The 18,390-nt window shown below is 51.4% G+C and overlaps 7 protein-coding genes across 7 annotated transcripts; 3 read left to right on the forward strand and 4 right to left on the reverse strand.

The window, feature by feature from the left end:
- Positions 1-59: 59 nt before the first annotated feature.
- Positions 60-2,012, forward strand: J4E82_002093 (uncharacterized protein; the record flags this gene model as incomplete). Its single annotated transcript, XM_051728396.1, has 6 exons — positions 60-203; positions 252-322; positions 444-616; positions 665-1,071; positions 1,117-1,452; positions 1,506-2,012. 6 exons carry the CDS (start codon positions 60-62, stop codon positions 2,010-2,012), a joined length of 1,638 nt encoding a protein of 545 aa, XP_051591809.1.
- Positions 2,013-2,654: 642 nt separating this feature from the next.
- On the reverse strand, positions 2,655-4,311 carry J4E82_002094 (uncharacterized protein; the record flags this gene model as incomplete). The annotated part of the gene is made up of 3 exons (XM_051728397.1): positions 2,655-3,211; positions 3,258-3,339; positions 3,385-4,311. 3 exons carry the CDS (start codon positions 4,309-4,311, stop codon positions 2,655-2,657), a joined length of 1,566 nt encoding a protein of 521 aa, XP_051591810.1.
- A 1,006-nt stretch (positions 4,312-5,317) lies between these two features.
- AIM41 (Altered inheritance of mitochondria protein 41 mitochondrial) lies at positions 5,318-5,866 on the reverse strand (the record flags this gene model as incomplete). Its single annotated transcript, XM_051728398.1, has 1 exon — positions 5,318-5,866. The coding sequence occupies one exon, from the start codon at positions 5,864-5,866 to the stop codon at positions 5,318-5,320; it is 549 nt and encodes a 182-aa protein (XP_051591811.1).
- A 435-nt stretch (positions 5,867-6,301) lies between these two features.
- J4E82_002096 (uncharacterized protein) lies at positions 6,302-10,546 on the forward strand (the record flags this gene model as incomplete). The annotated part of the gene is made up of 4 exons (XM_051728399.1): positions 6,302-6,542; positions 6,600-9,035; positions 9,086-9,834; positions 9,887-10,546. 4 exons carry the CDS (start codon positions 6,302-6,304, stop codon positions 10,544-10,546), a joined length of 4,086 nt encoding a protein of 1,361 aa, XP_051591812.1.
- A 1,763-nt stretch (positions 10,547-12,309) lies between these two features.
- Positions 12,310-12,847, reverse strand: J4E82_002097 (uncharacterized protein; the record flags this gene model as incomplete). The annotated part of the gene is made up of 3 exons (XM_051728400.1): positions 12,310-12,445; positions 12,700-12,783; positions 12,837-12,847. 3 exons carry the CDS (start codon positions 12,845-12,847, stop codon positions 12,310-12,312), a joined length of 231 nt encoding a protein of 76 aa, XP_051591813.1.
- A 2,386-nt stretch (positions 12,848-15,233) lies between these two features.
- On the forward strand, positions 15,234-16,500 carry J4E82_002098 (uncharacterized protein; the record flags this gene model as incomplete). Its single annotated transcript, XM_051728401.1, has 3 exons — positions 15,234-15,440; positions 15,491-15,505; positions 15,700-16,500. The coding sequence occupies 3 exons, from the start codon at positions 15,234-15,236 to the stop codon at positions 16,498-16,500; spliced, it is 1,023 nt and encodes a 340-aa protein (XP_051591814.1).
- A 1,012-nt stretch (positions 16,501-17,512) lies between these two features.
- Positions 17,513-18,303, reverse strand: J4E82_002099 (uncharacterized protein; the record flags this gene model as incomplete). Its single annotated transcript, XM_051728402.1, has 3 exons — positions 17,513-17,607; positions 17,692-18,042; positions 18,225-18,303. The coding sequence occupies 3 exons, from the start codon at positions 18,301-18,303 to the stop codon at positions 17,513-17,515; spliced, it is 525 nt and encodes a 174-aa protein (XP_051591815.1).
- Positions 18,304-18,390: the final 87 nt, after the last annotated feature.

Genomic DNA, 18,390 nt, shown 5'->3' on the forward strand with positions numbered 1-18,390 from the left:
CTTTGTTCCTTCTTGTTGCTCAACACGTTTCGGATTAGAAAACTAGGACAAAGGTTATCATGGAGAAGCATATTGACCTGCAGACGTTCGACCATGAGATTCTGCGGCAAAGGGGTAGAGGCTCCATATCGGAAGGGAGAGGCCCTAAGTTCGATCGCGACAAGTATGAGCTGGCGAGGGTGGGAAAGGAGCAAGTGCTGAAGGTATGAACTGCTCCAGGAATACGTACCTTCCGGATCTGATAACATCAGCGCCGCTTCGGACTGGTGTCTATGACTGGACTCTCATGCGGATTGATGTGTACTTGGGAGACCTTGCTTGTGTAAGTTTGCGTGACTGTCACGAGAACTCTTGCTGATATCACAGCAGCATCTTCTCTATAGGCTTCGCGAAGTAAGTGCTCAATGTTTTTATATTTCCAACAGCGACTGACGACGTCACAGTGGCGGCCCTGCTGGTCTCATCTACGGTTTCATACTTATATGGCTGGGTAACTTCTCCGTCTTCGTCTGTATCGGCGAGCTTGCCAGCGCAGTTCCAACTGCTGGTGGACAATACCATTGGGTTTCCTTGTTAGCGCCACGGTCGAACAAGAAGTTCTTCAGCTATCTGACTGGTATGTGCGGTATTCGAGACAGTATTAGTCTGTTCTGATTCTTCTTAGGCTGGCTCACTGTCGTTGGTTGGATAGCAGCTCTTACTTCCGTGTGTTACTTCGTTGCCGACCTGATTCTCCAACTGGTCAGTCTGAATGATCTTGACAGAACCTATACTCGAGAAGGATGGCACGGCACTCTTCTCCTTTGGGCCATACTACTGTTATGTGTCTTCATCAATGTCTTCATAAGCGGAGCGCTTCCTACCATCGAAGTCGTTGTATTGATCGTCCACGTTCTTGGCTTCTTTGGCATTCTGGTGCCATTGGTATATCTGACTCCCATCCACAACTCTGCTAAGCAGATTTTCACGACATTTCACAACGAAGGTGCTTGGAACACACAAACTCTAGCCTTCTTTGTCGGGCTTCAAGGTAATGCTTTGGCATTTGTTGGAACGGATTCAGTTGTTCACGTAAGCCAAATAACCTCCAATGTCACATCTCACTAACGATCATAGATGTCTGAAGAGGTCAAGAACGCCAGTACCGACGTCCCTCGCTCGATGCTTCTCAGTCTTGTCATAAACGGTACATTAGCACTAGGCATGCTTTTCGCTGTTCTCTTCAGCGCACACGATATCCCAGCGTTGCTTGGCGATCAAAATGCCGCGACCGCGCCCTTCCTCCGCATCTTCAAAGACGCTGTCGGATCCGAGGCTGGTGCTACTGTCATGGTTGCCATAATCGTTCTTCTCGAATTTTGTAGCGCAATGGGATGTTTAGCCGCTGCATCTCGTATGACTTGGTCTTTTGCTCGAGACCGTGGTCTTCCTTTCTCGCGTGCTCTCAGTGTGGTGAGCGTCTGCACCGACAGGCTTTCAAAGAGTGTGTAATTAACCAATAATAGATTGACAAGCGCAGCACAATTCCCATAGTCTCCATCCTAGTCGTCACGGTATCAGCCGCCCTCCTCGCTCTGATCAATATCGGCAATAGCGCTGCTTTTAACGGGACAATATCCCTCGTCTTGGAAGGTTTCTACCTCTCCTACCTTCTCGCAATCGGTCTTCTCCTCTGGCGCCGGCTCCGTGGGGACCTAGAGAATCCTGAGTCTTCGCTCACCATTTTCAATGAAACTCAAATCGACGAAGCTTACGATGGCAGCCTGACCTGGGGTCCTTGGCGTCTAGCAGGGGCGTGGGGTGTGGCCAACAACGTCGTCGCCATTTGCTATCTCACCTTGATCATCTTCTTCAGTTTCTGGCCAAGCGAGGTCAGTCCCGATCTTGTGCATATGAATTGGGCAGGTGTCGTGACCGGGTCGGTCGCCTTGTTCAGTGTGACGTACTATCTTCTCTTCGCAAAGACGTCGTACATTGGACCAATTGTGGAAGTGAGTCCACATGCCTTGTAATCGGAGTTGGACCGATGGCTACCAGTCTCTCCGGGTCTGTTTCATCTACGCGATGAGGGATGTTTAGAGAAAAGCTCTTTTCCTGACTGATGGTTGGTATTTCTGTCATGTATGTTGCGTGAATCAACCAAGTGTATAAGGTTGGCACGTTGGCTTTTCGAAAGAAAAAAGGCAGTATAGACTGAGCAGACTATTCGTTCATTATGGTTCACTAAGATCACGAGTCTACAGACCACTGAACCAGGCATATATCATAGACATGCTTTGTAGTCGTAATAATTCATTATCATACATAACTCATAACCTGCCCATGAATCCTAAACATGATGACATTTGCCTGTATATCCGCGCCTTGAAGCAAAAATGATACTCATGAACAATAGAGATTGAGAATAGAAGAAAAGTCCCAAATAGCCAGCCGTAACTCGTTAAGAGACGTAAGAAAGAAGCTTTCTTGTGATAGCCCAGTACCACCCTTTGCCGCGTTCTAGTTGTAGCGATCCAGAGATACGGACGCTTATTTTGGTTCAACAATCTGAATCGACCGATCAAGACAGAGCTCCCATAGCCAGCGCCACGATCTTGGGGTTTGGGCGATCTTTCCGTACTAGTACTGTAACCACCGAATATCAACGAGTCGTTCTAATGGGCCGAGCGAACAAGGGCTAACCTACCCTTTCGATCTCTGTCAACGCGCATAACCTCCTTGCGGGGGGTACGCTCGACGAATTCATACTCGCGGTCGCCTTCGCGCTCGTACTTGAGCATGCGACGTTCCTCCTCCAGGAAACGGATCTCGTCGCGGATTTCGCGCTCAGAACGGCGATCGTCTCGGCGGACGAGCTGGCGGCCTTCTGGGAGGAAAGAAGTCGCTGGTCCGTGGATGGCGGCTGAGCGGTCGATTTCGACGTAGCGCTCATGTTCGTGGATGGATGGGGAAGGTGCACGCTCTGATGGCGCGTAGACAGTTGGCGCGTGGTGAGATGGTGGAGGTTGGGCATAAACAACCTGAGGTGGAGGTGGCTGAGCGTATACCACTTGTGGAGGTGGGGGTGGTGCGTGTACTACAGATGGCGGTGGAGGAGGGTAGTATTCTTCAGGGGGTGGAGGCGGAGGGGCGACTGAAGCTGGTGGAGCTACCGAAGCTGGCGGCGGTGGGGCTTCATCGGCCTTCTCCTCATATACGTAGGTGATTTTCTCTGCAGATGGTTAGAAAAGATCGTCCAGAGATGATGGGATGCGTACCCTCTTTGTAGCTTTCGCTGATCTTGATCACCTCATCGATATGCTCCTTTTCGAGTGCTCGGGTAACAATGATGAAGTCGTCCTAATATGATCAGTGACATTCTAGTAGTGTGAATGAGTGGCATACCTCTTCTTCGAATGGGTAGCCCAAGTCGATAACAGCTTGCTTCTTGACCAAGCGCTTGGGAAGCCTCGTCTTGCCCTTCTTGCCCCAGGTCGCACGGGAAGGCTGGATTTCTTCAAAGCTGGAGATGGAAGAGCTGCGTGTCGATTTGGCTGCTACACTCTTGCTCCTCCGGACCCTGCTCTTCTCACGGTGAACTTCGACCTCGCGGTAGTCTTCTCGCTCCCGGCCTCTTGCGCTGCGGTCGTCGTATCGAATTTCCTCAAAGTCATCTTCCTCGTGGAAACGACGAGGGGGTGATCGTCGACGCTCGCGAATTGGAAGCGGGATGGGAACATTGGCTGGTGGTCGGTACTCGTGGTCTTCGTACCTCTCGTATCTCTCTACATCGCCGTACCGTGGCATGGGCTTACGGTCAAAAGTGTCGAGAGATGACTGTCGTCGGATATACTGCGGCCGTGCCGGGCGAGGCGGACGTGGGAGCGGCCCCCGACGCTCGTTGATGTCAATATCGATGTTGATGTCTTTGTCGATGACGGACCTGCGGCGGTACGGAGCAAGCGCCTGGTTGACAACTTCGGACGGGGTAGGCTCATGGAACAACTCGGAGGGGGCGCGGCGACGGGGGCGGTCGAAGCGCTCATCTTCGTGGAAACGTTCTCTCTCCATGACGGCAGGGCCTCTGCGTGCGCGGTCTTCATGGAAGTCAATATCGCGATGGCCGCCGGGAAAGCGATCATGCTCTTGGAAGCGGTAATGGTCGTACTCATCGCGACCACGGGCACTGCCGCTAGCGACGCTTCCACCGCCGCCGCCGCCTCCTCCTCTTCTCATGCGCTCAAACTTTTCGCGGTCCCATCGCTCACCGCCGCCACGGGGCGGCTCTTCGAAACGGTCGAGGTTGCCCGTTGAGGAGCGGTACACGGACATGGCTGAGGGGTCGAGTGCGGCTTGTCAGTGGTTGTGTGATGATATATGAGGTATGGTGCGGGGCTGCCGGTTATGTGTCGGAAGATGTCACAAGGGAACAAGGCATGTACTAGGAGCGCCAGCAACAGTAATGCGACAGACTGACGGTGGCGCAACAAGCGGATCAACGAGAATATAAGTGTCTTGGATCTAAGTCTCGCCGGAGATTTGGTGGTGTGTGGGTGCGACCAACTTGATATGCAGGATTCGCGACGGGCTTCGTCATCGGCGCTCGCGCATGCTGCACTCCCTGCATCTGGCCTGGGCGCTAACTTCTGCCATGACTGGAGCGACGCACCCCTGATATGCCTTGGTTTCTCATTTGCCGCGGAGTTCCCCATGGTTCAGTTTCATGTGAATCCATGTGGATTCGGGCTCATGTTGGGCATGTCCCACTGTCATGTGAGGTCTCTACATCTGTTCAGTATCGCCGGCAGAGACAAAATACTTGGTTTTGTCACCCAACGTCGTTTGGGTACACCAGGCTATCCTTACCGTCAGTGTCTGTCACTGACCGCATTCGAGGGGATGCATGTCCGCAAAACGAAGCCTTGGTTACCGATGACGTCAGTCCCGGAGCCTGGAAACGGATCGCGGCGCAGCTATCCGCTTAGGTGCTGCCTTAGCCACGATGTAACTGTGCTACAATGCTCCAGCCCGTGTGTCTGAACGCATGGACAACCAACAGACATGGATGGAATTTTCCATGGAACTCTGCCATGTTGGGCTGTCAAAGCTGCCACGTTCCGAGGCCACGAGCGAGTGGTAACGATACCCCGCAAAGCGACATGTCCACCGAATTGATGGATCTGCTCAACCAGGCAAAAGCAATTTTCAAGGCATCATTTCTGGTGTCGTAATTTGGCCGTATCTTTCGTTACCTCTTTTGGAGAGGAGTCGGTAGTCTACACAGAATTTGTACACTTGTTCTACAATCATCCAGCCCCCACCCAGCGCATCATGTCGTCTATTTGGCCCCAACAGCTTCTTGTATTTTCTTTGTGATATACTCCAAGTCAAACGGTCGTCCTTTGACGCCTGCCATGACTTTGCCCATGACGGCGCCAACATTCCTCTTGCCCTGCTCCAATCCTTCGACTGCGCTATTCACCAACGCGTCAATCTCGCTCTCCTCTACTGTTGGAATTTCTTTTGCATATCCGTTCAAGACATCTAGCTGCGCCTGCTCCTTCTCTACCAGATCCTCCCTCTTCGCATTCCGGAACTCTTCAATCGAGGCCGAAGAGGACTTGATTTGCTTCTGGATGAGGGAATAGAGGGCACCATCAGTAGTGATTGGCTTGGCGGTCTTTGAGGCGTTTATAATTTCGGCTTGCAGGGCACGGATTGTGTTTAGAGCAGGCTTGTTCTTTGCACGCATGGCCGTCTTGAGGTCGGACTGCAAGCGGGGGAGAACAATATTTTCAGGCGTAGAAGTGGATGAGTAGCGGAGACACATGGATCGGGGAGCCGCAAGGAGCTGCCTTGGGAGCATTGTGGTGCGAAATAATGACATGGTGAATGTTGCAGCTGGAAGGAGCAACCACAGACAGCGTATGCGACGAGTTAGAATACGAAATCGATCCGAGGCGGAGAGATTGAGTTGGGGCGCGTGAAACGTCGACAGTCAAACACTCCAAGCACAAAAGTTTGGACTACCCTAACGCGCTCTGACGCGAATAGCTAGCATCCCTGCGCGCCAAGCATCTCTTTTGTTGTGGACCGCCGTCACTTTTGCACCTTGTGCCTGAGCCTCAGCGTCGCAATTGCGCCAGAGCACTTTTTTTGATCTCCTTCTCTGCGCGCCTTTCTTACCTCGACACCACCAAAGCCTCCGCGCGCAGCTCATGTACACGTCATCTCCCCGGCGCGTTCCCCCAACCTCCATCTGAAGCTCGCTGTCACCCGGGCTACGACCAGCGCAACACGTCAACCCCATACGCAATCCATCATGGCCTTCCAGATGGCGCCTGCGACTCCGCAACGCCCCACGCCCGGGGCGTTCGTCAACACTCCTGCGCCCAACCGACCTGGCTTCGCTCGAACAGGTTCCATGTCGCAACCACCACCGCAGCAACAGCAAGCGCTGCCTGCACCGCCAACAGAGAGCCCGATCGATCGCGCATCGCGGACTATCAACAGCATGCTGGATCGAGATAACCGGTTTCCCGCTCTAGAGGCGTACATCGGACGTGAGTAGTCACGTAACAGTCGTACAAGCTTGCTGAAGTGCTAACAAAGCCGCACAGAGGGCATCTCGGGCGAGTATGAACTGCCCAACAGCCCGGCGTGGGCGCCGTTCCAGAAACTGCGCTCCTACAAACTTCCAGAGGCCGTCTTTGAGCAGGTAGACCACACGCAGATGTCGACGAGCATGGGCCTGTTCGCTGAGATCAACCACGCCTGGGTTGTCGTGGACAACCAGGTCTACCTCTGGGACTACACACATCCAAACCCTGAACTCGTTGGATTTGAAGAGCAACCCAGCAACATCACATGTGTCAAGCTCGTCAAGCCGCGGCCTGGCGTCTTTGTTGGCACTATCGAATACCTACTCGTCGTCGCGACCGTTTCAGACATCTTCCTTATCGCTGTCGAATGCCAGCGAGGTCCCGAAGGCGTTCACGGCATCACAATGTACCGGACTGGACTATCGACTTCGGTCAGGAAGATCAATGTGACTGCAATCGCCGGCTCGACAACAACCGGGCGCATCTTCTTTGGCGATGGTCAGACCGAGGACGTATACGAGCTGAACTACCAGCAGGAAGACAAATGGTTTTCCAGCAAGTGCAGCAAGACAAACCACGTCACAACCTCCATTGGCCTCCCAGCACTGCCCTTTTACGGACCAACGCGACAAGCCGGCATTCAGCAGATGGTAATCGACGACACCCGCAACGTCCTGTACACACTTTCTACCAACGGTACTATCAAGGTCTACTACATGCGCGCGCCAAACGTTCTCGAGAGCTCTCTCACCCGGACACGAACACAAATCGAGACAATGTGTGGGCACATTGTACGGCCGACAGGCGTCCTGGACAAGATGCAGATCGTCCACTTGAGCCCCATCTCGAGTACCGAAGCAGACAATCTGTCTTTGATGGCCACAACATCGTCCGGATGTAGGCTGTATTTGAGCACGACATCTGGTGGACAATGGAGTGCCAACAGCACCAGCGCACCAAACAGTATGCAACTACGACACATTCGATTTCCTCCCAACGACGGTCAGCCTTCGCAGCAGAGCACTTCAACTCAGGTGCAGCCATACCAGGGAGGCACCGCGGTCGGATTTGAGTCGAGATATCTTAGAGAGACCACTCTTGCAACGCGGTACGCGCCCGGTGCATTCTTCTCTTTTGTCCTACGATCGCCAAACGACCAAAACCATCATATGTTTGTTTCCGCCCCTCACTCTGGGCTACTGGGTCAGCGAGAAAGCTCGGAACCTCCACGATACACCGAGACTGGCTTGTATACAGAACTCATAGGCAGAGTACAGGACATTGGTTTGGTGTCAGAACCCTTTTCGGCAAGGAATGAACCTCTTGGCTTCGGCAATGAGCTTTCGACCCAATTCGACAAACCCCTGTGCGAATATGCAATCATCACATCGCACGGCATCGAGACGGTCCGACGGAGAAGACTTGTCGACATATTTGCTTCCATTGTGAAGAACGGAGGCCAGGAGGGTGCTGAAGGCGACATCCGCAAGCTCGCGAAGCAGTACGGTTTGGCCGAGACTTCCGCTACGGCTTTGGCTGTCGCGTGCGGTCAAGGCTCAGACGTCGGACCCGATTCGCGCATCGCGAAGGTTACTGATCCCGAGGTCATTGATTTTGCCCGTAGAGTCTTTATTGAATTTGGTGGGAAAGCACATCTGACAGAGAGCGCGACAGTAGAAGGTTTGAGTGTAGAGAATGTCCGCGCCTCACCGAGACACGATGGTATTGCCATGTATGTGTCGCGCATTGTCCGGTCCATCTGGAATACCCCTATCATCGCGGAGACTGCTACACCGACCGGACCCGCCCTCACATCGACACATCCAATCGCCAAGTTGCAAGAAGTCCAGCGTTCTTTGGCTCAACTTCAAGAGTTCCTCGAATCGAACAGGTCTTTTATTGAAGGCTTGGCTGGTCCAGAGGCACTCGGACGTGCAACATCGCGACAAGAAGAAGTAGAGCTCCAAGGCGAGAACAGGGCGCTCAACAGTTTGTTGCAGATGATTAACAACATTGTTGAGGGAATATCCTTTGTCCTGGTACTCTTTGAAGAGCGCTTAGAAGATATTCTGGTATTGCTGCCAGATCCTCAACTACAAGGAAGAGTACGCCAACTCACCTTCCACGGTCTTTTCTCTGTCAAAGAAGGTAAAGAGATCGCAAGAGAGCTTGTCAAGGCTATTGTAAACCGCAACATCACCAAGGGTTCCAACGTTGAATCAGTTGCCGAAGCTCTGCGGAGGAAGTGCGGCAGCTTCTGCAGCTCAGACGATGTTGTCATCTTCAAGGCGCAAGAGAGTCTGAAGAAGGCCGCCGATTCTGGCGCGAATGCCGAACGTGGACGCATCTTGCTCAATGACAGTCTGAGACTGTTCGAGCAGGTGGCGAAGAGTCTGAGCTACGAGAACCTGGCTGCTACAGTCAATCAGTACATTCAACTCGAGTTCTATGCTGGTAAGCTCAATTGACTATCCGTTCTTCGACAGTACTAACGTGCCACTTAGGTGCTATTAGACTTGCCCTGAAGGTGGCTCAGGAATGGGATCGAGGTAACAAAGCGTTGTCTTGGATTCGAGACAAGAGTGATAGCAATGTCGACTCGAATGACGCGCGCCGAGAATACTTCGACAAGCGCGCCTCTTGCTACACGTTGATCTGCAAGGTTGTCGAAGCTGTGGATCAAGCGTACAACACGCAGGGTCCCGTGCCCGATGGTGTCATTTCACAGGTCACTCGTCGCAAGCACGAAGCTTACGAGCAGATCAACAACTCAGACGACGAGGTTTTCCAAAACTACTTGTACGATTGGTACATGCAGAACGGCTGGGCCGAGCGATTGCTGGAGATCAATTCTCCTTTTGTAGTCGACTACTTGCGGCAAAGCTCTGAGACAAACCTGGCACACGCGGATTTGTTGTGGCGTTACTACGCTCACTACAACGACTACCTCAGCGCTGCTGAGACACAATACCAGCTCGCCAAGAGCACCCTACCCCTGACACTGGAGAAGAGGATAGAGTATCTGTCGCGCGCAAAGGCCAATGCCTCTACACGGATGAATGGCTTCGCGGAGAACGGGGTACGCAACAGGCAGTCAAGACAGGAGCTCCTAAGAAACATCACCGATCACTTGGACATTGCGAATATTCAAGACGACGTCTTACAAAGAATCAAGGGCGATGAGCGACTTGCTGGGAAGCGAAGAGAAGATGTCATTGATCACCTCAACGGCCAGATCCACCCTCTTGACGAAGTAAGTTTCTTATGATACATCACTAGTGATGACTTTACTAATACTTCTCTAGCTTTACCACGACTATGCCGATCAAGCGGCATACTACGACATATGCCTACTGATCTACCACGCTGCCGACTACCGCAGCGTACCCGATATCCGCTCGACGTGGACTAATCTTATTGACCAAACTCATCGGAATGCTCTGGCTGATCGTCAAGGAGCTCCTTGGGAGATCGTCGCACTGAAGGTCGAGGACCTCGGTCACCGTACCAACCTTAACGACAACGTTTTCCCAGTGAACATCGTCCTGCAGCTTCTTCTCCAATACGACCTCGAGTTCTACGTACACGATGCTAATGCGCCAAATGCGCAGAACCTTGCACTCAACTCCAACCTCACGTGGCCGATCGATGTATTCCTCAAACTTCAAGCGCCATTCGAGAACCTGGTCGCCACTCTGGAAGCACTATGGTATGCACAGGAACAGCCTTTTGCTGGTCGTAACCGCAAACTGCTTGTTAAGTGGATCATCTACCTCGTAGAGCAGTGGGGTGCAGTAAGCAGACGGACTGGTGCGTTATTTGGTGGTCCTGAGAACGCCATTGGTCTTGCGGAAGTAATGCGCATCATCTTGAGCAGCGATGTCTTGGGGCGAGACATGGATGATCAGGCTTGGATCCAGCGGGCGAGGGATCTCAGTGCCACGCTCGAGGAAGCTGCGCGCTGAGAAGCCGTGAGCTAAAGAGAAGGGGGATCAGAGTGAGAGCGTTGTGGAGATATACAGAAGCGATGATTGCGTATTTTGGGTTGTTTTCTCTTCGTTAGCATTCTTGCAGCGCGAGGCGTTGAATAGGTGGCATGAGGATGGGATTGGCGTCAAAAGCATTGAATGTATTACAACCAATCTTGTAGGACATAAGACGAAGACGGAGCATAATCAAGGCTAGCGTATTCTTGAATGAAATATTGTAATGGAAGGACATTTGACTGGATCTATAAGACGTTTTGGCAGTGCTGATCTAGCAGCGAATCTGATGTCGGACTTTAGCAAAGCCCCACAGCCAAACACCGTGCCGAACGCTTTCCACAAGCATCGTCACCTTCCGCATCCTCTCCAACACTCCGCGACCTCACATCTCGCGTCGCAAGCAACAAACACACACCCGTCCTACCTCCTTGCGCCATGTAACAACCGCACGGACTATCATTCTCTGCGATGCCAATATGCATATCCTGTCGCACCCCCGTGCGCACGCTCTACACGACCTACTCCAAAGCCGATGACCGAGCCCTGGGAAAAGGTGTCCGCCTAACGCAATGTCCTGTGTGCAAGAAGTTTGCAGACAAATACGTTGAACATGACTTCGTGGTTCTGTTCATTGATCTGGTATTGATCAAGGCGGAAGTGTATCGGCATTTACTGTTCAATCGGTTGGGGAGGGACGATAGTCGTTTTGATGCAAGTATTCATTCACGTTTTGGAGAAAGGTTAGGGCTAATATAAGGTCTAGCGCTCGATCTTGAGACTGGGAATACTGCTTCTCCTCTTCGACGTTTATCTAACATGGGCGCGTATCGAGAAGTTAGCTCTCCCTGCCACATCTCCGTACCATCCTTCGCCGCCCTCCCCTTCTACGAACATGACGTCGACTAGCCCGCTTGTGCCACCACATGACGGGATAACGAACGCGGTGGTACTGCAAGCACATCCACTTGGCCTGCAATACCTGTTCTTCCTCTGTCTGGTCACGCTGTCCACACTGGCTTTCCATCTACCGATACGTGTACTGTGCGCCTTTGATGCGGAGCGTCTACCTGGTGCAGCGCGCAGACTCTGGCAAAAGTGTATACCGTATTTCTCCTCTCCGACGCCTTTGTCAACCGCTCTACTTGTCAGTAGCTGCACAAAGTTGTTTCCTATACTGCTGATCATCTGGGATTACGATTTGCCTAGTTCGGCGACGGCAGTTAGTTGGGCGGTGATAGTGAACAACATCGCTGCGCTGGAGATACTCATGGATTGTGGGTACATCAGAGCGGGTATGTTGGTTGGTATTGGGGCTGGGCTGAGAACGCTGGTGGGATGGGGTATATTGAGAGCTGCGGGTTTGGGTACTGGATGGGAAGGATACTTGAGTGAATGGACGATTGCTGGCAATGTGTGGGATTGGGTCGGAAACGCGATTCGGTAAAATAAACATGAGCGTTCTGGTTGCAAACAATGATACCCATTTGATATTTGTACAAGCCAAGAAGCTCCGTAATACGCCAAACCAATTGTACACATGCGCTTAAATGTTCATCAATGCACTGCTTTGGTTGCCCATAGCCAACGACACTAGATGTAGTTCGCCAGTACGCAGTTGCTCCAGCATGATGCATCCTTTCGGTATATGCTTTGGTGCTTTCTGTCGTCTGGTGTAGGCTACCCCAAACCGTCGTTGTTACATGCATATTCCTCACGCCTTTATGATCCACAAACGTAATGCGCTAGCGTCCTCCATTGTATTCTGGCCGTAAGTCGCCTCGGATAGGCGAGATAAGAGGGTGGAGTTGCGCGAGGAAAGTAATAGCCCACATGATGTACATGGCAGCAGCAGACAGAACGAGCGTAGATCGCCAGACCCTATCCAATCAAGTTAGCTCAATATCTCTCACTTCCTCCCTGCTTCTCAAGTTCTCATCTCAGATATGGACGGGGAGGTTTGCTCGCTGTCGTTGCCATCGCTGCTCGTGTCGTCGACGAAGCGGACGCGCCTGCCTCCACCAGCACTTCGATCCTCGGGGTTGGCGAGGGGCAGCTCCAAAGAGGACTTGGTGCGCAAACAGGGCTTTGTAGGTGTGGGTGTGGACTTGGGCGAAGGGATGTTGTGAACGTACGTTTGGTTTTCGCCTTTGGGAGCTAGGAACCACGCTGCGCCGCAGAAGATGACGGTGACTATGAGCCCGATGATAGGTGCCCAACTGTCTTGTATTAGTTTGATGCTAGCTGTAGAGCTGCTTTGCGCGGAACTGACCCGTTCGCCATTGTGGTTGCTGGGTGATTGATGCGCTAGTTCGACCGTGTATGGGGTTGTGTGTGGCGATGCGACGGCTTGCTTCAGCGCAAGCTTATTGTCAACGGATGCGGTGGTAGAGTGGATGTAGCGGGATGGCGATGTGGAGATGCCTTTGGCGTGGAGTTGCGAGCTTGGGAAGCTGCGATGACGCCTATCCTCTCAGGGCGCGTTCCACGCTAAACGCCGAGAATCACGTGTTGTCCCCATTGTTACCTAGACGGCCTCCAAAAGGTCCTCCAAAAGGTCCTTCATCTCTATCTTGACTTCACACGTATTCTGCCTCACTGCAACTCTCCTCTCTCAATATAGAAGTATCCAGGGAGCCCATGGAAACCACGCCTCATTTATGCTCATATTGTTAGTCTTGCTCTCACATGCTGTTACTATCCCAATACAGTAGGTCTTTGTGCTCTTCCCACACCTTCTCGCCTCATTTCATGGCGAAGGCGCCAGCTGGGCTTTTGGTCCGACACGTATTCCTCTCATGATTTTCCACCATCTTCAGTACGTTCTTAAGTACGAGACATGTCCTTGTATCACATATTCACCTTCATCCCACCTTCGCTGACACTTGGATTTCGAACTTCTACGACCTCCTAACATGTTGACGAGATGCTCTCAACATAACAGCACCCTCACATGGAAGCTGCCGACCTGAAAGTTGCTGAACCAGAGCCTTCCTTTTGCCTCAACGATGCAACCAATCGCCGTACTCAACTACCCGCTCTTGCAATTTTGGAGAAAGACTTATTATAGCCTCATACTCTTACCTGGGAAGCTCATCGTCCACGCGTCTCTCCAGCCTCACTATGGCATGATAAGAGTCTTGGAACTACATTGTAGATCGACAGGCGCCTGTCCGGTGAACATACCTGGGGTCAGGCACAAGGCTTGGCAAACCGATTTGGGATGCAGGTACAATGCCTTGTCAGATGAATACATGTACCATCTCCGGATCTCAACCCAGACAAGTACATATAATCTCTCAAGTATTACTTTGTACATGTAGAGTTCGACAGATACCCCGCCTGGACACTTACCAATGACGGACGACATGGCGCACTTGCGGTGTGACAGTGCCGCAATTGTCCCGCATATCGCATGAGTTTACTGCACAAACCCCGGGAATCTTCGGGAAGGCCTTTCCATGGATACTGCCGCTCCGACAGCTGCGTCACTGAGGGATGATATATAATCAAGGGAATCATTGCTGTTTCCTGGATAATGCGATCGACGCAGACTCGATCTCGATACTTGGGAGCTTGGAACAAAACGAAATAATAACTATTTTCGGCCCCGCATCAAGACTTCTGGAGGACCATGTTCACCGTCATCGGATGATGTTTGCCAACACCTGCAGGCAGGTAGGCGATGGTTCCGGCTGTTCGTGAGGCCAATAAGCTTTATAGCCCCAGACGCGAAGAGCCAATAGCGGAGTCTTGCTTCAGTCTTTTGCTGCAGACTTCGCAACATTGTGGTCTTCAATATTTCGAAGGATCAAGCAAGGAGTATCCTGCCTACAGCCCTGCCACTGTTCATCGCGGTAAATGTTTTGAATTGCCTCTACAAGCCAGCATTGAGGACCCGCATTACTTGTGGACGAGCAACTGCCTCACTTTATGTGTGATCGTCGATTAGTACACACGCTATGCCAAGTTGCCGGAATGGCTTTGTGCTTTTTGTAACCTAGGCATACTGTCGAGCGTGCCGCGACCGTGTAGCATCACACCAAATGACAAACGGTCAGTCGCTCGGCGCAGTCATGGATATTCTACGTAAGATAACGAGTCGAGTCACTATCATTATCGCCTCATAAAAAGTGCAGGGTAGAGCGCTTAGTCTAAGTAACGTCGTCATCCGAGGATAGGATCTCTGGCTTGCGATGATTCGTGGCGTCATTTATCCTGGGGTTCTATTGAATGCCCTAGAAGTACGCCAACTCACGTTAGTGCTAGGATATAAAGCTGCTAGTTGCAGTTGCATAGACATGGTAACTCAATGTCAAAGCGTTGTACGTACAGCAGTGCACGGCTAAGAGTCGCTAATCACTCCAGTCCTAGCACAACAGCATATCAGCATGCACATCGCCCACACGATATTTGGAGCTTTTTTATCTGCTGCCTCGTCCCAGAGCCTCATCTCAATTCAAGTAAAACCTGGCCACGTTTCGTAATTCTAAGCTTATCCTTGAAGTCCTTGTTCAATCAGGTTTTTGAGCCTCAGGCCGAAAGACTGCATTGAATCCTCCCACATCTACGAAATTAGAATTGAAAAACATTCCTGATTGAGGTATCAACCTGTTCGATAGACAACATCGTCAGAACGCCACTCTTTGTTGCCCTACACGACGCCAATATGGAAGGTGATGACATTGTCTTTGTTGAGAACGTGTCTTCTACTATGGATATCGGCAACCACCTAAAGGAGGCAGGAGCCAAAACGTGTCAACCTAGCGAGTCTACGAAACATGATAGAGATTTTTCTGCTGTTACCGAGCTTCCAGTTCGTATCGACTCCAGTCCTTCGAGTCTGGAGAATGATTGTCCCCCATTGTCATCCCCAGTAAGTTGTCTTTGACGCAATATGGAGAAGGATTCTGACATTCACGACAGCCACCTCCTCCACCTGTATGTTGCATAGTCTTCCCAGTTTGTTATGGTAAGCTGACAACAGAAGCCGCCGCCGCCGCCTCCACCACCTCCTCCGCCGCCTGCCGGAATGCCGGCCTTTCCTAGCATGATCGGAATGGCCCCTCCCGCTTCATTCCCACCACCAGTAAGATATGCGTGTTCTCAGGATGTCTTATACTGACCCTTCGAAGCCACCACCCCCACCACCCGAGCCGCCCGCTGGCCTAATGGGGACATCTTTCAATCCTACCGCAGAAGTCGACACGCCGAACCAGTTCATCCAGGTGCAATATACGAGCGAGTCTATCTCTGACTTTTCAAGCCGCGTAATTCGTATCGCGCCTTTTCGCCGCAATGTCTTGATGACGAGGCCTTCAGCCCACGTCGCAGATTACAAGGAGTTTGAGTGGCTTCTGAAACACGGCAGTTCCGAGATCTGGTATGAGAAGCCTACCAAAGCACATCTTAGAAGTATCAGGACGCTCGAGGCGAACCGGTGGGCGCCGGACGAATTACTTCCCCTGCTCAACGCACGGCCAGTCAGCCTGGAAACTCCCAAGGTATGGGCGTCAGCAGCGATGACAACACCGACAGATGATGATATCTTTGAGTGCACTGGCGGACATACTACCCATGATGGATATGCTGGAATATGTCGTGAATGCACTGAGACAAAGTCTGAAGTACTTGAAAGCATTCCGCTCATCTACTGCTTGGTCTTCAGCACTTGTCAAGCTAGCGACCCATTTGTTCATGGTGCCCACTTCAATGGCCGCCAGATCTACAAACTTTTCAAATGCGGTAGTCGCGAGGCTGCCGTCGCGGAAGCGTTCTATGCGGCTGGAGTCAATGGCTGGAGTCTCGCTTTTAGCTGCGTGATGAAGCTAGGTGAAGAGTTTGAAGAAAGATCTGGGACGGCCAAGAAGGTCAATGAACTGTGGATGCTGGCTGAAGAAGACGACGACCAAAAGACCATCAAGGTTTTCTACTAACCAACAAAAAAAGCCGCTTGTTTTTGGGTCTGATTTACTTTGAGCTTCTGTAATTCTTTTCGATAAATCTCCTCCTCTCCAAATCCGCAACTTCCGGCACTACCACGACAACAACAACCTGCGATTATCGACATAGTCAGCCAGGCCCCGGCACATACTCAACCAAAGCTGCTGGAATGGACCCGCTCAGACCTCGTACCACCTCTGACGCACGACATGAAAACTCATGTATGGCCTAGAGGTATATGCAATCCAATTTGAGGCGCATATACTGGGTGTTACATGCGTGCCTCAATCGGTCCCTTGTACGCCTAGTACAACATTGTCACCTGCCAGCAGTATCGTCGAATCGAACAAAAAATCGGCGATTAAGCATGACCAAGTGCAGGTTACAATCTCCTCCAATCGGCGTGGCCCACGATAACTGGCGTGTTGTACAAAGCTAAACCCTCTTCTGCTTCTTCACTTGCTGCACGGCTCCTTCACATTCGGTGTCCGTATCAATATCTCTCGTCTCTTATCTCGATACAGTTTCTTTTCGCTATGGCGTTTTTAGGCGTTCTTGTTGGGATACGTGTAAGGCTGTACGATAGGAACGATTAGCATTCGGGCTAGGGCGCTATCGAGCTGACATCGGCGTCACGGTAGACATGCGCTAAGGGGTCATTATTACGAACATGCTGTTGAGAATCTTGGTGGAGCACGAAGCGTACAAGTATAACGTTGTTTTTGTATTTTACACAATTTCTTAGGCGGACGGACATCATGGTGGTACGATATTCCAATGCAAGTTATTTAAAATCGATGTCGTGCATAACCCAATCCATGCATAGTGATGTGTTCAACGCATGAGCTCCGATTATCAATAGTTGTTCTCCTGTAAGTTTGGCCCCAGTCCCTTCGCTTCATTTGTGCTCCCTGAAATTGCTGCTTATGCCGGAATGCATTGGGTCTCCATACCAATGCATTTCATGGTAACATCCTCAGATATTTATTCTAAGATGGAATGGTTTCACAGCTCCTTCTTTGTCACCGGTTTTAGTCCTCGGTGTAGTTTTGCGATCGTCTGATCCAGCCTGGCATAGCAGTCTAGAGTCATGAAGATACCTGTCCCTGTTAGCTTCATGGAAAAAATATCTCGCATTCTTTTCAGCAGTCTTGGTGAGCTGAAAACCCTTATAGGCAACTTACCGGCAGCCAGGTAACCCCCGTACATACCACCCAGTCCCTGCACACCCCTCTGTGCCGACGTCAACTCATTCCAACTCAGCATTTCTGCCAAACAGACCAACGTCGTCAAACTGGTCTCCATACCGAAGACCAGCAGGGCAAGAGGGACGCGTGGATCGTTGCGCAACAAGGCGGGAATGGCCCATATAGTTACGGGAAGATGATAGACAAGTTCAAGGAAAGTTAGAACGGGGAACCAGGCTGGAGCGTTATAGAAGAAACGGTCGCCATATGTAGCTATGTACCAGTCGCGTAGAGAGGACATCCAGAGGGGTTTGATTTGGATTGGGTAGTAGGCTGTGAGGTCGAATGCTGTGACAAGTCAGTACTGATCAGTCTCTTTCCTGAAGGTGGAGACCGGATGCGTTGACTCAGGAAGCCATCAAAAAGTTTTATAGAACACAAGATGCGAAGACGTCTAGTCCTCGTGTATGTGAAGTTGCTACGCTACTGAGAGAGGCTTCCAAACCAAACATTCATGTTGATAGACCCACCTAGCATTACTGGCAAGTGCACGATGAAGAAGACGAGATAGATCAGATCACACTTCCGCTGGAATATAGAGACCGCCATGCTTGCAAAGTCAGTTACGTGTCGTTGGAGAATTGTTGGTGTTGATGTTATTGTCGTGTCTCAGCCGAAGCGTCCTACGCGTTTCCG

The sequence above is a fragment of the Alternaria postmessia genome (genome assembly GCF_024291825.1).
Source record: "Alternaria postmessia strain BMP 2775 chromosome Unknown scaffold_8, whole genome shotgun sequence".
Classification (NCBI taxonomy): domain Eukaryota; kingdom Fungi; phylum Ascomycota; class Dothideomycetes; order Pleosporales; family Pleosporaceae; genus Alternaria; species Alternaria postmessia.